The sequence below is a fragment of the Pristis pectinata genome, chromosome 23 (assembly GCF_009764475.1).
Source record: "Pristis pectinata isolate sPriPec2 chromosome 23, sPriPec2.1.pri, whole genome shotgun sequence".
In the NCBI taxonomy this organism is placed as follows: Eukaryota; Metazoa; Chordata; class Chondrichthyes; order Rhinopristiformes; family Pristidae; genus Pristis; species Pristis pectinata.
Window position 1 is genome coordinate 15161215 of NC_067427.1, and position 22890 is coordinate 15184104.

General features: G+C 41.9%; 1 protein-coding gene across 1 annotated transcript in view; it reads left to right on the forward strand.

Annotated features, from left to right (window-relative positions):
• Positions 1–1172: 1172 nt before the first annotated feature.
• Positions 1173–22890, forward strand: part of LOC127582154 (G-protein-signaling modulator 1-like) — a 182524-nt gene continuing 160806 nt past the window's right edge. Inside the window, exons 1-2 of the mRNA XM_052037204.1 lie at positions 1173–1515; positions 16208–16292. Coding sequence (XP_051893164.1) covers positions 1509–1515; positions 16208–16292 — 92 coding nt within the window. The 5' untranslated portion in view covers positions 1173–1508. The remainder of the gene's footprint in view (positions 1516–16207; positions 16293–22890) is intronic.

Consider the following 22890-nt stretch of genomic DNA (forward strand, 5'->3'; position numbering starts at 1 on the left):
AGATTCGATAATAATCAGGAGACGCAGAAGATTCTTCAAGAAGTTAAACCTTTATTTGCAAACAAAGGTTGTGACGGTCAGAGAGCTGGTCACTGAACACCCCTGAACAAAGGCTTACGGCTCTTTTTATGGCCCCTTCCTAGTCCAGTTGGCATTATCAATCATGTCAGTTTCAGCTACACAGTGACACCTGATTTACAGACCCTCGTTCCTCAACTCCCTGCAGTCTGCCACAATTGTCTTCATAAGTCTTTCTCTAATCTAATCACAACATGCTTGTACCTTGCTACAGTTGTTCTCTAAACTAATCACAATATACTCTAGTCATTTCTGCAGTACAGACATTCATTACTAGGCACTGGGTCACACTTAGGTCATTGTGCTCAGTCACCCATGAGTTACCTTACTCTTCCCGAGCTTGTACCTCGCCACAGTTGTTTTTACAGATGTTCCTTAATCTAATCACAACATGCTTGTACCTTGCTACAGTTGTTCTCTAAACTAATCACAATATACTCTAGTCATTTCTGCAGTACAGCCTCTATTTTCTGTATATTCTATATTATTTTCCCAGCAAATTCTGGACCCAAGCAATTTTCCAGCATTTGCAGCCCACTCACCCGTCAGTGCCACATCACTGTCTGAATATTCGGCGTTTGTTTTCATCTCTTTATTGTCCCATGTGGATTCTCCGGGAGATAAGCCAACTGACACACGTCCAAGAATTTTCCAAATTGACATAGACAGCCCTGCGCTGTTATCAGAAAGATACTCCAGCAATTTTCTGTGCAATTATTGCGTATTGTTAATAAAGGATATAAACATGTAAATCCGTTGTCTCTGACCCGAGGTTTTTTTTGTTGATGGCGTAAGTTTGAATACACACCCTCCCTTACCATGTCTTGTCAGATCTGTTAGGGAAGATAAACTTGTCGCGTTGTTTTGCATGGATCAAATTTGTTGATTTTGAAATAAAGATAAACTCCTGCCTGTCATTCTGCATTAAAAATAATTACGTCAGTGCCTCTTAATGACAGAAAGAGAAAAAGACAAGAACGAAAGAAGCCTTGCAGACAGCAGGTGGCACGATTGCTCCAGAATAAAAGTTTCATAAAGGAAACCAGAAACGAAGTTTAAAATCAACCACCCTTCAGTGTTGTATAGGGTGACGCTGCAAATTAAAACAAAGACGAGTTAAAGTTAGCGAATTGTGGGGTGGCACAGTCCCTGGTTCCACTCCAGAGCCCCGACACGCTCGGTGCCCGGCGGCGCTGCTGTCAATCAAACCGGGCAGCGCAGGCGGAGGCTCGGGGCTGGGACTGGGACACGATGGACGGATCCGTCCTCTCGCCCACTTCTCCCCGCTCACTGGACACCACGCGGAGGCTTGGCTTGGGAATGTGCCGGGGAAGGAGCACAGTATCTTAGTGATTGCTGGGAAACACTCAACGTAAAAAAAAGTTTTAGGTGGAGGGGAGGTTTGGAGCTGGGATCACCTGCGGCCGGACATGCTTTGTAAGTAGCAGAATTTATCAGCGTCTTCACCACAACACCGGGAACCCGAACAGTCAACGGATTCAGTTTTGCTTTTTGTTTTAGTTTCGCTGACTTTATTGTTTCGTGGACTTGAGGAAATGTTCTGATTAAAATCCTATTTATGTTTTTTTTTTTGAAAAGCCTTGTTGCACGCGTTAGATGCCGGTGTTACTTGTTATTGTCATTAGTATATTCTGTGTGTTTACTCTCTCCCCCACTTTACTTTCAATGGTGAGGCCCGGGACCAGACCTCGGCCCCCAGTAAGAATGCGGGCGGCAGGAAGGGAAGGCAAGACCGGCTGGTCGTTTCCGATTTGTGCCCTCGGTAAAGATTGGCTTGCGGGAGTTAACTGAGCAGTGAAGAATGTACATTTTTCTTGTTCTGACGTTAGCTTTTAATGTAAGGAAGAAAATTACGGTGAATTTACATATTTGATTTGTGTTGTTGGCTCTGACTTTCTGATAGTGGAAACTGAGTAGCCCTCCGTTAACCTGGAAAAGGAAGTTAACGTTTAAAAGATATAATTTTGAAACAGTGTACCAGCAGCGAGCAGTGCCCTAGGACGTAAGTGTTCTCGTACAGTACTTTGCTTAAGGGGCCTGTGTAAGCCGGTAGAAACTTCAATGTTTACATGAAGATAGGGCACCAGGGAATAATTGTTTAGTTATTTTCTCTTGTGGTTTAATGTCAGTTGATTAATGAGTTGAAATTTGTTTATTTTTCACGCACTTAAGAAAGCAATTGAGTGGACAGACAGCGAGATTATTCTTCGTCTATCTCTTTATCTTTGTTTTCACAGGGTCACTGACATTTGTGATCAGCGACTGCTTTCAGCCACAGAACTCTGCATTCCTAGATATCAGTGTGTGTGACCCTGTAAAGTTGGCACTGTTACTTTAATCAACGCCGGATTTGTTTGGATATCAGATTGCATAGCAACAGGATCAATAAGAGATGTAATTTGATGCTCCAAAAAAACTCAGGAGAGAAAAGAGCTCTGGTGTGCATGAGTTTGAGGGGGAAGAAGATAAATCAGCTCAACCTTCTGTCCATTCATTTTGCTCTCAGTGGCCTTTGGTTAAAAGTACAGATAAAAGATGAAGATTAGATGGCAGGTTGGCATATGATCATTCCTTTTGCTGCTTGCTGTTCAGACTTGGACAGGAAAAAGGTTGAAGAGTTGTTGTCACCCAAATGTACTCTAGAAGGTTGGAGAGAGACATCGATCTGACTTTTCAAACTGGGATTCGGGTGCCTTGGGGGTTATGGGCTAGTAAAGTTAGAAGAGGACACTATTCATAAAAAACAGGATAATGCTGGGGGAACTCAGCAGGCCAGGCAGCATCCATAGAGAAAAATAGGCGGCCAGTGTTTCAGGTCAAGACCCTTCTTCAGGACTGAAGATGGGAAAAGGGGAGCCCAATATATTGGGGGGGGGGTGAAGCAGAGCAGTGATAGGTGGAGAAAAAGAGGGGAGGTGAGGTGGGCACAGGGTGGTGATAGGTAGATGCAGGTAAGAGATAGTGATAGGCAGGTGCGGGGGAGGAGGGGAGAGCAGATCCACGGGGGGGGGGGATGGGTCACAGGTAAGAAGAGAGAGAAAAAAAGGCTGGAAAAGAGAATGAGAAGAAGCAAGGTGGTGGTGGGGATTACCTAAAGTGGGAGAATTGAATATTCATCGACACTATTAGTAAAATGCTTTTTATTTAATGTTTAGAATTAGAATGGAGAATGAAGGAGGAGAGAAAAAGCAAATCTCTTTGAATTGTGGTGCAGGATAACAAGTGTATCAATCTCTGCATTTCCAATTCCCTTTTGAAAGTTAGTGTTGAATCCGATTCTGTTGGGCTCTGGTGAAGAGTGGGAGGAAGGGGCTTGTGCAGAACGTAAGCTCTGCCACGGATCATTTGATGGGCAGGCCTGGTTCTGTGCTGCAGATGATAAAACTATCAAATAGTGCACTTCAGATAAAATTAAACATCATTTTGCCATTCTGTGGCCTCTTGTTACTGATCTTCTATCATGGGAAATAGCTTCTCTTTACTCTGTCAAGATCCTTGGGTTTTTGAGTACCTCTATAACATTATACTTCCAAGCTGCGGGAAGGACAACCCAACTTTCTCTGATTTCCCCGTGGAATTAAAATCTCTCATTACTTGAAGTATTCTAGTGATTTTCTTTTGCACCTTTGCCAAGGATTTGACATGTTTCCTAATGTATTGGACCAAGACAGGACACCATATTCCAGCTAGCTAATTTAAATAAATCAGTCAGAAATTTAAGCCTTTCTCTCAGTTTAATTTTAGTACAAAGCTAAATTATCTGCCAACTTCCTCTTTTACCTGGATGGGATTGTCATTTTTGGAAAAAAATCCAAATTAATTTGTAGTAAGAGCATATCCTGAGAAAAAATAAAGAGTGCTTAACTGTTGCATATTCAAATTTAAACTGGTCTTTGTTATATATGATTGGAGTTTTTTTGTTTTTAACCAATGAAAAGCCCTGGAGAGCCTGACTTGAAAAAACATTTTCTTTTATCAATGAACCTTTGGCTATCCATAAACATCAACCATCTTATTTAGCATTGGGAATGCTGAATGTGGCTTTCAAAATGCTCACATGCAAGACTAACAAATGCTATTTGTTTGTGGGATGCACTGGTCAGTGAAGTGATTATCATCCGGTAGATAGTGGTACATTTTAATTCGGTAATCTTCTTTGGCAGCTTCTTGGGATGGATGATGTCTTGCTTCCATTCTGGCTTTGTGGGTTCTAAATCGATTGATGAGTTAGGTGAAGGAACAGCAAACGCTTCAACAGACAAGACAGGAGGTGCCTGTCAGGACAGGTGGGAGGTTAGTTTGTGAGGTGGTCTGTTCCTTCTGCTGTTTATGCAGGTCTCCTGTATGCTCGTGATTCGTGGTTCTCAATACCATAATGAAGCAACATGATTTTGAAGGTGCAGATGCTTTTTCCAACTTCAATTTCAGCTACTCATTGCGGAGACAAAGTTGGTGTATGTCCTGATTGCAGATGTTTTTCTAAACAAAAGGACTATAATTTTGCCAATCAATAATTAAAACTGAAAAATCTCACAAGCTGAACCAAATCTAAAAACTGGAAAAATTCAAGCCCTAATGAAACAATCTGTTGTGTGATTTTAATGAAAATATTGCTTAAGGTGTGTGTGACATTGAGCATGACTTTTTCCTGAGCATATTCTGTTTCTAAGCTGTCATGCAGTTCATCAAATTTTAAAGATTCAGCTGGTAGTCCCATCGGTATAGAAGATTTAAAGGTGATCTAATTAATGTTTTTCACAAGATGATAGGATGCATTCCTTTAGTTGTTTTTTTGAGTCCTAATTAAGAAGACATAACTGTACAACTACAGTTATGGTGATGTCACAGAGCACTCTCAACACAACAGGTAGTGGAAATCTGGAATTCCTTTCTCAAAAAATCTCTGGGGCCAGGAAACTGGGTTAGTTTTATTGGCCAAGGTTTTGGAACCATTACTGAGGAAGTGGAGTTAAGATGCACGTCAGCATGTTCTAACTGCAGGTTCAAGGGGGTAATTGGTGGACTTGTGGTTTCTGAGTCCGCATGTGTGTACAGATCACCTGTTTCAATTGCACTCTTCTGCTCCATAGTCATAGGGCCAAAACCTGTCATCAGTGGTGAGGAACCCTCAATTGCAATTAACTGATTCACTGATGTTGACTTGCTGCCCAAACCCTATCAAAGTTGACAGGTTCTGGGCAGCTATACCTTCATGTGGGTTGAGCATGGAACAGTGGGGCGGAACAAGCTCTGCCACAAAATGTTGGGGGATGAAGCTTTGGATAGTTGGACAAGTCATTCCACCAAGCTTTGCTGACTGTCAATAAAATCAGACAGTGCTGGAAATATTCATCAGGTTAGGTGGCATTTGTGGAGAGGGAAACAAAGTTAACATTTCTCGTCCTGATGAAGGGTCTCAACACAAAACGTCGACTGTTTATTTCCTCAATAGATGCTGCCTGACCTGCTGTGTTCCTCCAGCATTTTGTGTGTGTTGCTCCAGATTCCAGCATCTGCAGAATATCTTGTGTCTCAATATTTCTGGTTGATGATCCTTCAACTGAACAAGGAAAAGTTAGAAAACAAGCATTTTTCAATTGCAGCAAAAGGGGAGGACTGAAGAGAACGAACGAAATGTCTGTGATAATTTGGAGAGACTGAACTATGTAAAAGAGAGTGGTGAAGACTTGTTAATCATGGCAAGTTTGCCTGAAGGGCATCCACAACAACAAGTACTGATCCTTGTGGCACACCACCAGTCACAGGCATCCATTCACAAAAACAGCCCTCCACCATCAATCATCCTCTGTTTCCACTTGCCAAGCTGCTTCAATTTGAGGTTCCCACCTGCTTTAAGAAGACCATCATCATCCCAGTACCTAAGAAAAACAGGGTAACATGCCTTAATGACTACCTCCCAGTGGCTCTGACATCCACCAGCATGAGGTGCTTCAAGAGGCTGGTCATGACATGCATTAACTCTAGCCTCCCAGAAAACCTCAAACCACTGCAATTCGCCTACCGTTGAAACAGGTCTAAGGTGGATGCCATCTCCCTGGCCCTGCACTCATCTCTGGAGCACCGAGACAGTAAAGGCACCTACGTTAGACGATTGTTTATTGACTACAGCGCCACCTTCAGTACTATAATTCCAAACAAACTCATCACCAAACTCCAAGACCTGGGGCTCATCAGCACCTTCTGTAACTAGATCCTTGACTTCCTGACCAACAAACCGCAATCAGTGAGGATAGGCAGCAATACCTCCAGCACGAGGTAATATCCCCATGCAAGGCTTATGGAGAAGGTGAGGAGACATGGGACCCAAGGGGACATTGCAGTGTGGATCCAGAACTGGCTGGCCCACAGAAGGCAAAGAGTGGTTGTTGAAGGGTCGTATTCTGAGTGGAGGTCGGTGACCAGTGGTGTACCTCAGGGATCTGTACTGGGACCCTTACTCATTGTGATTTTTTATAAACGACCTGGATGAGGAAGTGGAGGGGTGGGTTAGTAAGTTTGCGGATGACACGAAGGTTGGGGGTGTTGTGGATAGTTTGGAGGGCTGTCAGAGGTTACAGAGGGACATAGATAGGATGCAGAGTTGGGCTGAGAAGTGGCAGATGCAGTTCAACCCAGATAAGCGTGAAGTGGTTCATTTTGGTAGGTCAAATATGTTGGCGGAATATAGTATTAATGGTAGGACTCTTGGCAGTGTGGAGGATCAGAGGGATCTTGGGGTCTGAGTCCATAGGACGCTCAAAGCGGCTGTGCAGGTTGACCCTGTCGTTAAGAAGGCATATGTTGTATTGTCCTTCATCAATCGGGGAATTGAATTTAGGAGCCGAGAGGTATTGTTGCAGCTATATAGGTCCCTGGTCAGACCCCACTTGGAGTATTGTGCTCATTTCTGGTCGCCTCACTACAGGAAAGATGTGGAAGCCATAGAGAGGGTACAGAGGAGATTTACAAGGATGCTGCCTGGAATGCGGAGCATGCCTTATGAAAGCAGGCTGGGGGAACTCGGCCTTTTTCTCCTTGGAGAGACGGAGGATGAGGGGGGACCTGATAGAGGTGTATAAGATGATGAGAGGTATTGATAGGGTAGATAATCAGAGGCTTTGCCCCAGGGCTGAAATGGTGGCCACAAGAGGACATAGGTTTAAGATGCTAGGGAGTAGATATAGAGGAGATGTCAGGGGTAAGTTTTTTACTCAGAGAGTGGTGAGTGTGTGGAATGGGCTGCCGGAAATGGCGGTGGAGGTGGATACGAGAGGGTCTTTCAAGAGACTGTTAGATAGGTACATGGAGCTGAGTAAAATAGAGGGCTATGGGTAAGCCTAGTAATTTCTAGGGTAGGGACATGTTCGGCACAGCTTTGTGGGCCAAAGGGCCTGAATTGTGCTGTAGTTTTTCTATGTTTCTACGATTATTCTCAACACTGGTGCCCCACGAGGGTACGTCCGCTGCCCCCTAATCCACTCCCTATACACTCATGACTGCATGGCCAGATTCTGCTTTAATGCCATCCACAAGCTGCAGATGATACCACCGTAGTGGGCCGTATCTCAAATAACAATGGGTCAGAGTACAGGAAGGAGATAGAGAGCGTAGTGATATGGTGTCATGACAACAACCTTTCCCTCAATGTCAGCAAAACAAAAGAGCTGGTCATTGACTTCAGGAAAGGGGGCGGTGCACATGCACCTGTCTACATCATTGGTGGTGAGGTTAAGAGGGTTGAAAGCTTCAAGTTCTTGGGAGTGAACATCACCAAAAGCCTGTCCTGGTCCAACCACGTAGACGCCACGGCCAAGAAAGCTTACCAGCACCTCTACTTCCTCAGGAGGCTAAAGAAATTTGGCATGTCCCCCTTGACACTCACCAACTTTTATTGATGCACCATAGAAAGCATCCTATCTGGATTTATCACGGCTTGGTATGGCAACTGCTCTGCCTGGGACCTCAAGAAACTGCAGAGGGTCATGGACACAGCTCAGCACATCACAGATACCAGCCTCCCCTCCATGGACTCTGTCAAATCTTCTCACTGCCTGGTTAAAGCAGCCAGCATAATCAAAGTCTCCACTGACCCGGGAGAAGATATCAGGCAGAAGGCAGGAGATACAAAAGCATGAAAGCACATATCACCAGGTTCGAGGCCAGCTTCTATCCTGCTGTCATAAGACTATTGTGCATTTCTCTAGTACGATAAGATGGACTCTTGACCTCACAATCTACCTTGTTATGACATTGCGTGTTATTGCCTACTTGCACTGCACTTTCTATGCAGCTGTGACATGTTACTCTGCATTCTGTATTGTTTTACCTTGAACTACCTCAATGCACTGTGTAATGAATTGATCTGTATGAATGGTATGCAAGATAAGTTTTTCATGGTACCTCGGTACAAGTGACAATAATAAACCAGTTCCAATTCCAAGCCAATGTTGGATCCAGTTTGCTAACTTGCCTTGGATCCTGTGGGCCCTAACCTTTTGAACCAGTCTCCCATGTGAGATCTTGTCAAAGGCTTTACTGAAGTCCATATAAATCACATTTACTGCCCTGTCCTCATCAATGCACTTTTCTACCTCTTCAAAGAATTCAGTCAAACTGTAAAGGGAAAAAAATGTGACAAGTTGATGACCTTTTATTGGAACTGGACAGTTTGACACAATCTAAAAAGGCTAAATTCAGTGTTGAGTCCTGAGGGCCCTAATGAGCCTAGTTGAAGGATGAGATGCTACAAAGTTGTTGGAATGGTGTAGGAGGCCAAAGACAGGTCACCATGGGTGTGGGATGGAGAATTAAAGTGATGGGCAACTCAAAACTCAGGATCATCTTTGGAGACTGAATGGCGGAATTCTGCTAGCAGTCACACAGTCTGAGTTTGGTTTCTCCTGGTTTTCAGATGAGATCAAGATGGGATGGGAGGGTCTCTAAAGGTGGGTGGCAATTTTGTTTTAAGGAAATAATCACAGCTGTGAGAAGGAATGCTATGTTAGAAGACTCATGAAATGATGCTTTATGGGTTGAATTAAAGAACAGAACAGAGCAATCAGTCTAATGGAAGTGTACTAAAGACCTCGGACTAATCTTAGGGAAATAGAAGAGGCATTTTGTGACAAACAGAAAAGCACAAGGGAGATTTCATTTACCCTGATTATTTGTAAATTGCATTTACAGCTTTTATTTTAGCTGGTTTGTAAATGAGTCGTACAAGAGTGGGTAGTGTCATTCTGGGTTTAGTTTGGAGGAATTAAGATGCGGATAGATAATGATCTTCCACTGGTATCTGTCTTAATTATGATTGTGATGATGATTTAGTTACATATAGCAGATGGAAGAGGGCAATGATAAAATAGAAGTTATATATTTGTGGGTAAGGTCAATAGGAGTGGAATGAGAAGTGACTTAGCAGAAGTGGACTGAAAACTGTTACTTGAAGGTAAATCATTCTCATACCAATGGGAAACATTTAAGAATGAAACTTGAGGTAAACTGTTTCCCACAAAAATAAAGGATGTGACTGCAAAATATACTACAAATGAACAACAATTCCTCAGCCTTTGCTGGCATCTGAGGGCAAAATGCTGCCTATTACCTCGTTTCTTGAATGTAGCTGTTGATTTCATGTTGGGACAAAGACTGTAATGAGATCCGTAGCCAAGTGGTACCGGGGAATCTGCTGAGCATTGGTACGTAGGACATGGGTGACTTTGCCACTTGATGATACCTTCTATCATTTTGCAGACTGGACAGTAATTAAATGGTTTGGATATGTTCTGCTTTCAGTGGAGAGGGCAACTGAGGCAATTTTCCATATTGCCAGTCAATGCCATCATAGTAAATGTTGGTGCAGCTTGGTTGGATGTTTAACCTCGTTCTGAAACATAAGTAATTAGAAGCTGGGTTGTCATGTAGCCTCCTAGCCTTTGCTGTATCCAGTACTGTTAGCCATCTCTTGAACTTGGATGGAATGAATTGAATTAGCTGAAGACTGGCTTTAATAATGATGGGGATAATGGGAGGAAGCCAAGATGAATCATCCACATCGTACTTCTTGCTGAGTGTGGTTGCAAATGCTTCAGCTTTGTAATGTTTATTGGAGGAGGCCTTTCAGCTGCTTTCTGCTCCTCTCACATAGTTCTGGCTGTCATCACACCACTGGCATTAGAATAACAACAGCATAATTTCCCAAAACAGCCTTTCAAAAAGCTTTTGAAACAAAAAATTGAATTTAAGTAGAAATTTGTGCAAATGAACAAGCTTCATAATGGATTGAGTAACATGATCTTTCTACTCATGGTTTTAATAGCGTTGAGTCCAAACCAGATATTTATTTTAGTTCAAAAATAAACTTATTATTCATGACAAATATACAAAAGAAGAACATAGTGCAAAGCTCTTTACATTCTTAGTGTTGTTTGGTCAGTACATTCAGTATTGCTGGTTCTATACGTAGTAGTGTTAGCACATCTTTTGTTTTGTACATAGCACCATTGCCACCCACGTGGCCCCTGGTGTGATACGCTCTTCTGTTGTTTGAGGGGCTTCCCTGCTGAACTCAGCCCCTCAATGTCAAGTTGCGGAAGGACCCTAGACTGTGGTTCTTCCCCACAGATCCATATTTGCATCCCTCAGCTGGTACTCCTGGAGTCTGGAATGTGTGTCATGGACATCTCCAAACCACACTGTACGTGTTTCAGCCTTCTTTTCACTGACTTTTCTAGAGGGGCAGGTGAAGGATGTTAGTGATATAGGTTGTGCTGGCAGTGCAACGAGTCCTTGAATATGTAGTGTGTAGGGGTGGGGAGGATAACTGTCTCCTCTTGTCTGCATTTGACTCATAATTGTGACATTTGTGACTTTAAAAAAGCTCTGCAACAGCTATATTCATGCACATTTGGACCATTTCTGCACAGAGTAAGAATGTGGCAAGACCTCAATGCATCAGCAGGAAGTGGTGCACTTTTATGTTGGAATCCTATGTAGGAAAGCACAGTAAAAAAACTACTTGCACCTTCTATCAGTACTTCTGTTATGCACACAGAAACTCCCTGAGCCACTTAACAAGGTGTGGTAAATGAAAATCAATGAACTTCAGATGCTGGGAATCTGAAATAAGAGGGAATAATGTTGAGTGGGTCAGGCAGCATCTGAGGAAAGAGAAACAGTAAATGTTTGAGGTTGAAGACCCTTTTTCCAGAACAATCTTGGACCTGACATGTTAAATTATTTTTTCTTTCCACACACAGTCTGACCTCCCAAGCGTTTCCAATTGTTTATCATTGTTGAAAGCAAAGTGTAAGTTGAAGTTGGAGAGGGTGAGGCAGTTAAATGCTCTGGGTTCCAAAAGCTAGAGTTGGAACATTTGAGGTAGGCACCACCAGTAATGGGAAGGGGAGAGAACAAAATGTAAACAGGTTTTCAAAATACTTGCATTTTTGCTTTTGTTTAAGACCTTTGGGTGTCCTTAACCACTTTACCACCAATCAAGGATTATCACAGTTATAATGTGTTTTAAAAAGACCACTATCAGCCCGGTACCGAAGAAAAGCAAGGTATCGTGCCTCAATGACTACTGACCAGTGGTTCTGACGTCCACCATCATGAAGTGCTTTGAGAGGCTGGTCATGACACACATCAGCTCCAGCCTCCCAGACAATCTCAACCCCGCTGACCTGCCGAAACAGGTCCACAGTGGACGCCATCTCCTTGGCCCTACACCCAGCTCTGGAGCATCTGGACAGTAAAGACACCTACGTTAGACTATTGTTTATTGACTACAGCTCTGCCTTCAATACAATAATCCCAAGCAAACTTGTCACCAAATTCTGAGACCTAGGACTCAACACCTCCCTCTGTAACTGGATCCTTGACTTTCTAACCAACAGACCACAGTCAGTGAGGATAGGCAGCAATACCTCCAGCATGATTATTCTCAACACTGGTGCCCCACAAGGCTGCGTTCTCAGCCCTCTACTCTACTCCCTATACACTCATGACTGTGTGGCCAGATTCTGCTCAAACTCCATCTACAAGTTTGCAGATGATACCACCGTTGTAGGCCGTATCTCAAACAGCGATGAGTCAGAGTACAGGAAGGAGATAGAGAACTTAGTGGAATGGTGTCATGACAAAAACCTTACCCTCAATGTCAACGAGACAAAAGAGCTGGTTATTGACTTCAGGAAAGGGGGCGGTGTACATGCACCTGTCTACATCAATGGTGCTGAGGTCAAGAGGGTTGAGAGCTTCAAGTTCCTGGGAGTAAACGTCACCAATAGCCTATCCTGGTCAAATCACGTAGATGCCACGGCCAAGAAAGCTCACCAGTGCCTCTACTTCCTCAGGAGGCTAAAGAAATTCGATATGTCCCCTTTGACACTCACCAGCTTTTATCGATACACCATAGAAAGCATCCTACCTGGATGGATCATGGCTTGGTATGGCAACTGCTCTGCCCAGGACCGCAAGAAACTGCAGAGAGTTGTGGATGCAGCCCCGCACATCACAGAAAACAGCCTCCCCTCCTTGGACTCTTTACCTCTCACTGCCTTGGCAAAGCAGCCAGCATAATCAAAGACCCCACCCACCTGGGTCATTCTCTCTTGTCTCCTCTTCCATAAGGTAGAAGATACTGGAGCCTGAGGGCATGTACCACTGAGCTTATGGACAGCTTCTACCCCACTGTGATAAGACTATTGAACAGTTCCCTTATACGATGAGATGGACTCTAACCTCACGATCTACCTTGTTGTGACCTTGCACCTTATTGCACTGCACTTTCTCTGTAGCTGTGACAGTTTACTCTGTCCTGTTATTGTTTTACATGTACTACCTCAATGCACCCTGTACTAACTCAATGGAGCTGCACTGTGTAATGAATTGACCTGTACGATTGGTATGCAAGACAAGTTTTCTTTACCGTACCTTGGTACAAGTGACAATAATAAACCAATATCAATGTGGGAATCAGAGCAAACTACTTGCACACAATAAGCCCAAACAAATAGCATTGAGAAAAATAACCAGCTAATTTGTTTGAGCAATGTTCATTAAGGAATAATTGATAGAACATTGCTCTATAAGTGCATCATTCCCTGTACTGCACCGGCACATCAGCCTAAATTTTCTATCGAAGCAACAGAGTGTAGTATAAATCCACAGCATTTTGATTTGTGAATGCAGCTTGGTGACTTATTGTGAGACATTGTCACAGTGGAATTAGAAAGCCGGGATCAGCATCTCTAATATGAGCATGTTGTGGCTGTGTGAAAATGGTGACATTTGGAAGTGATGGGAATGTGTGCAGACATGATATGTGGGAAGGGAAACTGCTGAAGTGTAAGGGAAATGTACCTCCAGGTGGTGAGGATATAGACTTGGTGTTTAAGCAGTAGCAAAGTTGAAATTCAGCTGAACAATATTGCAGAGAAGGGAGAAAATAGCCTTGGTAAACTGGTAAGTGCTAAATAGAAAATGTAAATAAATGCTAGTGAGTATTTGGGGACAGGGAATTTGGAAATACTTGTGAAGTGAGAAATAATATTGAGCATTGAAAGGGTCGTCATTTTCCACTTGGTGGAAAACAATATTAGGGTTCAGCAGAGCCAACGTTTATTTCTGGAAGGGAAATCACGTTTGATACATTGGTCAGTGTTTTTGAGTTTGAAACTAATAAAATAGATCGGGGCAACTAGGTGATTATGGTTTATTTGGACTTTCAGAAGGCCTTTGATAAGGTGCCACACGAGATTATTAAACAGAATAAACAGAACAGCATGTGGTTTTGGGGGGTTAAATATACATGCATGGACTGATGACAGAAAATAGGTAACGGTATAAAATATAAACTGCTGTAAGAACTCAACGCGTCAAGCAGCATCTATGGAGGTAGGGGGATGGTTGACATTTCAGGTCGAGATGTCAACCGGATGGTTGATATATCAGGCAGGCACAGTAGTGTAGCGGTTAGCGTAACGCTGTTACAGCGCCAGCAACCCGGGTTCAATTCCGCCCGCTGTCTGTAAGGAGTTTGTACGTTCTCCCCGTGACTGCATGGGTTTCCTCCGGGTGCTCTGGTTTCCTCCCACATTCCAAAGATGTACAGGTTAGGACGTTGTGGGCATGCTATGTTGGCGCCAGAAGGGTGGCGACACTTGTGGGCTGCTCCAGAACACTCTATGCAAAAAGATGCATTTCACTGTGTGTTTCGAAGTACATGTAACTAATAAAGATATCATCATCATCATCATCGGGTCTGAGTGTGTAGAGGGAGGAGAGCCAGCATATAGAAGTGAGGGGGAGGGGTGAAGCAGGCTGGTAGGTGATAAGATGAACCAGATGAGGGAGGGATGATGGTTAGATGGAGCCAGGCAGGGGAAGGAGAGTGTTGAGGTAGTCAGCACTCTCACTCTTTTTCTCTTTGGGCGAGATAGACTTGACATATTGTGCACAGGCCCGGTCTCTCTAACTGACTCAACACCCACTCCCCCTCCCCCTTATAAGATAAGATATCTTTATTAATCACATTTACATATTACACATGACATTGAATTTGAAGTGAGTAAGGGTGATGGTTAATGCAACTTTGGTGAGGATTGATCTTTCAGGACCAGTGAGGAAAGTCAGAAGATGATATTGAAAACACCGTGAGGGGTAGAGCTGGGGTGAGGGGGAACACAGGAAAGTGAAAGGGAGAAAGATCTGGAGGTGTATTAGAATTCAAGAGTTGTTGAAGTCTGCAGTCTTCAATGTCTGAAAGGAATTTGGCCTTTGCACTACAGCATGGACACAATTTGAAAATTAGTTCAGGGTCATTGAAGCACTTTGGGATATCCTAAGTTGGTAAAAGATACTCTATAAATGCAAGTTTAATTACTTTTGCTTCACACTAACTGCAGAACTTCAGCAGCAGCAGAGACAAGATGAACAAAATGGCATGCTTTTATGATACAGTTCTGTGTGCGCTGAGATGACAAATTGAAACGTTGCAACTTTCCTTCCCTGCAAGGAATTAGTAGGAATGTCACTAGAGTGGGTTTGAAGATCAATTGGGAAAGTCCCCAAAAAGCATTTGTAGCTGCTATTACTTTTTGAATTGGACAGCTTGTGAGATAAGCAGTAAGTAGGTTGCTGTACTGCTTTTAGTTTGATCTGTTGTTGACTGTATTGTGAATGTTTCCACATGTAAATCCTCACTTGAAAGAAAAAGGAACTTGAATCTGTCATAACCTTGGCGCCCCAAAGCCATGAACAATTGAAATACATTGGTAATGTAATTACAGACCTAATTGAGGGAAAACTAGTCTATTTGCATAGAGCAAACTCTCACAAATCACCAATAATATTGAACAGATAATCAGTGAAATTGGTTGAGGGATAAATATTGGTGAAGGCATGGGGAGATCTCCCCTATACTGCTTTGAAATTGTGCAAGGGAATATTTTGTGTCCATTTGAAAATGTGAATAGTGTCTCAGTTTAACATCTCTTCTGAAAAATAGCACCTCTGGCAGTGCAGATCTCCCTCAGAACTATGTGTACTGAATTGTTGGCCTAGATTCCTTTCTGAATCTGGCATCGATCCATTAAGGAAAGAAATCTGACAGAAGAAAAGTTGTTCCCATCAGTTCTCTGCCATTCCTCTTAAGTGTCTAACTCTCCTCAGGAACCCATAAATGGTGGCATATAATTGACATCACTTTCCAGCCAGAATGTAGGTGATTAAGAGATATGCCATCAAGTACATCCAGGACACTGCTCTAACTAACTAGGATTTTTTTTTGGTGGGGGGGGCAGGAGGCATAATTTTATATTACTTTGCTAATCTCCACTCATTGCATGTTGTGGGAGAAATAACTGCTTTCAATAGGAGACTTAGCGATACTTTCAGCCTCTAAACTGTTTAGTGTCATTTGTAGTGACTTTCTGAAGAAAAATAGATGGCTAAATAAACAGACAACTGTTAAAGTTAACTGCTTATTATGTGTCCAGCTATAAGTGTCATCAGCCTCCAAGAGATTGATTAACACAGTTCTTGAACATTTCAAACATGCCCTGAACAGAATATCTTGTATAAACCTGTTTTGTTTCCTGTGCAGCACGTACAAATGGGATGGTGATGAATGGATCAGCCTTCGATGCTGGGACAGCAAGCTGGGAGAGTGGGTGGTCAACTCGCAGTCGGTAAGCTTGGACTTTTTCTTATATTTTATTTACAGTGTGGTAACAGGCCCTTCTGGCCCAATGAGTCCGCGCCGCCCATATTAAACCCAAATTAACCTAACCGTACGTCTTTTGAATGTGGGAGGAAACCGGAGCACCCAGAGGAAACCCACACAGACACGGGAGAACGTACAGACTCCTTACAGACAGCGACGAGAATCAAACCCCGATCGCTGGCACTGTAATAGCGTCGCGCTAACCACTACGCTACCGTGCACTACGCTTCTTGTTCCATCCTTTGTAGAAAATAGACTATGATAGAAGCTGAGAGGGATAACATACCTTCTGTTTGTCCACTGCTGAATTCAAGATAGATTATTTCTGCCCATGTCATCTCCTGAAGGCATTGACAGTTTAATTTGTTCCATGGATGTGCTTTTATACCTGGTTTTCACTCAGTGAGCTGTGGTAATCTGCAAAGTGCAGCCTGAACAACTAGAGGCATCAGATTCAGTTGTAGTTTCAACAGGGGAAAATATTTGGCTAAGGGAAATGGCCAGGGCAAGGAGGCCTAATTGGATGTCTCGTTCAAAGAGTCTGTAGGGGTGATGGGATGAATAGCCACTTTCCATGCTGTTATTTTGAATCTGTAGTGTGCATTTTACTTTTCAAGGATGATTTTACAACACTTTACACCTGTTAGAGTAAAATCGTCTTGACATCAAAAGAGAACCATCATTTGTTGGTTTCATTATCAAATAATGTGCTGTTTCTAGGAAGTAATGAAGTTTTTGATCTTGGAATGGGTGCACGCAATAAACTAAATAGAAAGATTTGCATTTAAGTAGCATCTTTCATGGCAATGGGTCATTCTAACAACTGAGGAAGTAATTTGAAATGCAATTGCTCTTGTAACTTAGGAAATATGGAAGCCAAGTCTTGGAAGTGGTAATGACCAATTATTAATGTTTCTTGTGAAGGTGATTGTTTGATCAACCTAGGATTCAGCAGGTGAGTTTGGGGGACTTTGGAATTTTTTTGGTCCATGTACAATAGCCATCATGTTAAAATATTGCCCGAAGGATGATACCTCGGATGGGGCAGCACTCATTTAAGGTTGTACCAAAGCATTAACTCAGATTTTTGTGCTCATGTTTTTGTATTGAGATGTGAATTCACTATTTTCTGACTCAGAGACAAGAGCACCACCAAATTAGCCATGGCTAACATTAAATTAATGATTAGAAAGCACTTTAGAATTGTACTCTTTCATCTCAATAGAATGTAGAAAATCTGTAAATCTATTCCCTAGTCATCTTCTGTGATTGCATCCTTTTATACATTTTCCAGGATGTGTGAGTAAGACTGGCATTTATTCCCCATCATGAATTTCCCCTAGGGTAGTAGTTTGCTTGGCAATTTGAGAATCAACCATATCGTTGTGCTCTGGAGTCACTCATAGGCCACACTGATAAGGGTTTCGTTCCCTGATGGATTTTTATGGCAATTTCTGGTAATATGTTGGTCAATATTCAGGCTAACTACTGATAAAACTCCAAATTAGTAACTGAATTTAATTTCCATAGTTAGCTTGGTAGAACTTGAACACGTGTCTCTGGAATGTTAGTCCAGACAATTGGTTTTAATGGTTCACAAACTTAACCATTGCACCTCCACCGTACTAGCACATTGTGACAGCATGCATCAAATGTTTGTACGTATTTGCAAATGAGCAATTGTATAGAAACAATTGCAAAATGATTACTGCATACATATAATCTTGCATTGATATTCTTTAGCTTTGTGGGGTGTACTGTGTAAAGGTGTGGGTATTGCATCATATTTGTGTATTGTTCAGTAAAGCCAGTATTATGACATTTCCAGATAATACTGATTTAAACTTTACATTTAATTTGTTTAAGTGCAAGTGGCTACATATTTGTGGCTTTGCATCTTGATCTAGCTACAAATAGGATATTCTTGAGTCATATCTCTTCCATACTCGTGCACAAATGTTTATGCTTTCGTAGATAGCAGAGGTAAATTGATAGCTGTCAGAATCCAGTATTTTCATCTTTTGATAATTTTATATAAAATTTTGTTCCGAAATGCTTACTACTTTGGAAATAAAATGGGGGATAAAATGGATTCATTGTGCGATGTCAAACCAAATCGTGCTAAAGTGACCTTTGGGTGTCATTGACTAGTTATTGGCAGCTTGGAGAAAAGTAGTTAGTTTGATAATGCAAAAGGAGTTTTGCAAAATGTGGCATCCTGGTACAGGAATTTCTGTGAACAATGCACTTCAAAAGAAATTGATCTGTGTAACAGATCACTGTTGGGAAGAACTAGTAATCTATTGGCTATGTAAACTAATACTTCTATGCTCTTCATACAGTTCAAGTGCAGTGTTTTAAAGGAGATCAGCTTTGAGGAGAGCCAACAAGCTTGGAGTAAAGAGACGTGAGCAGAGAAATAGATGCTGAAAAATACATCAAGTTGGAATTGGAGTAAATAAGGTAGGATTAGAGACATAGACAGGGCAGATAGTCAGAGACTTTTTCCCAGGGTGCAAATATCAAATACTAGAAGGCATAGCTTTAAGGTGAGAGGGGGAGAGTTTCAAGGAGATTTACGTGACAAGTTTTCTTACAACAATTGGTAGGTGCCTGGAATGTGCTGCAGAGGGTAAGTAGTGGAAGCAGATATGATAACCACGTTTAAGAGGCATTTAGACAGACACGTGAACAAGCAGGGAATTGAGGGACATGGACACATGCAGGCAGATGTGCAGTTCAAATTGGCATCGTGGTCAGCACAGACCTCGTGGGCTGAAGGCTCTGTTCCTATGCTGTACTGTTCTATGTAATTATTTTTGCCAGAAGAAAAATCAGGAATCAAGGCCACAGTGGTAAGGTAACTTGTGAAGTAATCAAATGTGGAACTAAGATAAAGGAATTGATTCAGGAAATTTGATAAGGTCTGGAATGCACCTCATGATTGTGAAAGCAGATTCAATGGAAGCTTGCAGGAAGAAAGAGATATGGAATTGGGCAGGTGAAAGAAACTATAGGGAAAGGTTGAGGATTGGGACTGATTACATAACTTTTACTTAGAGCTAAAAGTCCTGATAGGATGAATGGGATCCTTTGTATAAAAACAAGCCTGGAAAATGTATGGAAGATGTAAAATTGTCCATTGTGGCAGGAAAACTCCAGCAGCAGCATAGTGTCTAAATGATGAGAGTTTGCAGAGATTCAAGATGATAAGGAATCTGGGTGTCCTAATGCATGATTTGCAAAAGGCTAGGATGCAGGTACTGTAAGCAATTGGGAAAGTTAATAGAATACTTTTGTTTATTGCTGGGGAATTGATTGCAAAAGCAGATAGGTTATGCTTCTGTTTTACAGGATATTAGTGATATCCAGTGTATCTGGAATACTGCATACAATATTGGTCTACTTATTTGAGGAAGGATGTTAATATGTCAGAAGCAGTTCAGAGAAGGGCTTGTACCTGGAAAGAGTGGGTTCTGTTGTGAGAAACAGTTGATAGGGTGGATGGAGGGAGGATGTTTCTTCGTATGGGAGAATCTAAAACTAGAGGTCATTGTTTTAAAAATAGGGGTCTCCCATTTAGGACAAATACGAGGTGTTTTTTCTCCAGAAGGTCTAAATCTTTGGAACTATCCTTCACAAAAGGTGGCAAAAGCAGAGTCTTTGAATATTTTTAAGACAGATATATATTTGGTAAGCAAGGATGCGAAAGGTTCTTGCAAGAAGAAGGGAAAGTGGAGAGCTTACAATCAGATCAATCGTGATCTTATTAAATGACAGCAGGACTGAGAGACTGAATAGCCTAGTACTGTTCATGTGTCAGCCAGACGGTACTTAAATATGCAGTGTTGAAGCTACAGATTTAGTCATTTAATGATCAGATCTTGCACATCATTCTGTTGAAGGCAGAAATTCATGGTGAAAAATGCAAGTCAAGTGTCAAAAGAATAAATCTTTCTCTCTTATGGTTAATTGTCACCTGTATCTGTAGAAATGAGACAGCAAGCACATGGACTGTTCAATTATTATCATGTGACATTATGATGGACAGAGACGGGAGCAGCTTTTCACCCCACAAATTAGCTGGAATGGTCATTGGGTTGAGGCAGGGAGACCAACATTTACAATTTCTCAACTATGTGTATTCAAATATTTTACAGGTTGCAAATTTTTGACTATGAGACCTGGAGATCCAAGCTGGCATTCAGTTCATTGCCATTCAAATGCATCAAGCTGGTAATATAATAAAACTGCCATCATTAAATGTTGAGTGCAGAAACAAATGAATTGTGTTTGGTCTCCTGTTCCAATTTGAAATTATCACTAAGTTACACGAGGTTTAATGTGTATTAGTCCTCTGCAAAGTACCTGGAATAGATGAGAGGGGCTGAATGGATGTACTTCTGTAATTTGTAAAGCCAGCTGAGGAACTGAGAGAGTACACAGGCCTTTGGCAGCATACCTCGCTCCCCATCCTCTATCCGCAATCATTCATATTACATCAATGATTACCTTTGAAGAGATGGTATTTAACATGCATAGAAAATAAAACCAAAAGCTCATCCTCTGAAGTAACTCGATCTTGGAATACTTAGTGCATTGTGCATCTCCACATGAGGTTTTCATAATCTTTAGATGTCACCCTTAGCATGCTGTTATCTTGGTGGTGGTTGGGGGGTGGAAGAACATACATACTTTGCTTCAGCGAACAGCTATGTGATTTTTTTTAATAATCTCTGGCAGCTTGGTAGCTAGGAATAAATTTATATTTTTCTTTTTGTACACTGTACATAATAAATGCGATCTTGCAGTCTTCTCGGTGGGAGGCATGACAGATCTGATTTTGGAGCAGTTCGTTTCATATGACCAGGTTTACAGTTAGAACTGTCACTGCATTGAAAAAAAAATTCTTTTCTCTTGTGATCTGTGTCTCTTCGTTTGCTGGCACTAAGACTATTTCTTCAAAGGATTTTCTGCAAAATCCTGGAGTGATTTTTGTCCCTAGTGTAAAAGATTTTCCAATGTAATTGGGTAACTAGGCCTCCTGAGGAATGACCAAAGCAATCACTAGCTTTCCACATTCCAACCTGATCTGGGGCTTTAGGTTGGAATGTGGAAGACGGCTTGGACAATTTTAATCATCAAGAGCCCCAAATGTGCCACCTCTTGCTGAAATAAATTGCTTTGGGAGAGGAAGGGGTGGTAGTCAAGAAGGGAACAAAAGATTTCACAGTCAGCATTTTTGTTGAATAAGCATAATTTTATTAATACCAGCCATTGTGGGAATGCTGTGACTCTCCCTACCTATTTGCTTCCTTTCCTGTTCCCTTCTAAAGAACTAATTGCGTGGAATTTTATAGTAGCAATGGCTATTTGGCTCTACAGATCCATGTTGGTATTGATATTCAGAAAAGCAGCCCCCCCACCTTGTGTTTATCTAACTTACCTCATCACACGCCTGTGCTTATTGTTTCAATTATTTGTGCAATTTAGTAAATTGATGGTTATGGGAAACCGGCACAGTTGGGGAGTTGAAACCAGCATAGATCATCTCTGATCATATTGAATTGTAGGGAAGGCTTGAAGGACTGAATGGCCAACTCTTGCACCTATTTTCTTGTTGTTGTGAAATGTCACCTAAATCCTTTATTGAATTAAATCCTGTTAGATTATTGGCCCTGGGATTTGGTTTCCGCAAGTGGAAACAACTTTTTTACATTTGCACTGTTGAGTACCTTGATAATTTTAAAGTCTTCGTCATTGTCTTGTCAGGGTACAGTGTTTCACTTGAGTTTCTTTACCTATACAACATAGTGGAGAATTGTAAAAGGCAGATTGTTGGTGAGCAGTTTGTTTGCAGTAGCATCACAGGATTAACAAGATTCATTCTCTACTCTCTTTCTAACTGATCGAGTAGATTGGTTTTTTTTCTCTCTTCTGTCCTTTTTAATCCCACGATTTCCAGAGTTGTTGTGATCAGCCAATGCATCACGGACGAGAATGAATCGTGGGCCATTTCAAGTTGTGTTCTGTTGGAAGACTGCATTATATATATGTATAAAGTATTGCAAGAACCACACTTTAGCTTGTACTGAGCCAATATATTTCCAGCAGCTCTACTTTGTTAGGAGTTTGACGAGATTCAGTATGTCACCAAAGGCTCTTACACAAATTTCTATAGAGGTACTGTGGAGAGCATTCTGACTGGTTTATCACAGCCTGGTATGGACACTCCAATGCACAGGATTGCAAGAAGTTGATGGTGGAAAGGCCTTTGGGTATCAGGAAGTGAGTCACGTGCCACAGGCTACTTAGCTTCTGACATGCTCTTGTAGCTATGGCATTTATCTGACTGGTCTGATTGAGTTTCTGGACAGTGATGACCCCTAGGATGTTGACGACAAGGTTGATATTGCAATTTAATGTCAAGGGTAGTTGAAATAGTCATTGCTTGCTACTTCTGCAGTGAGAACGCCTGAATGTTATCAAGTTCTTACCACATATAGGCATAGGGTGTTTCATTTACTGAGGATTTGCAACTGGAATTGAATATTGTGCAATCA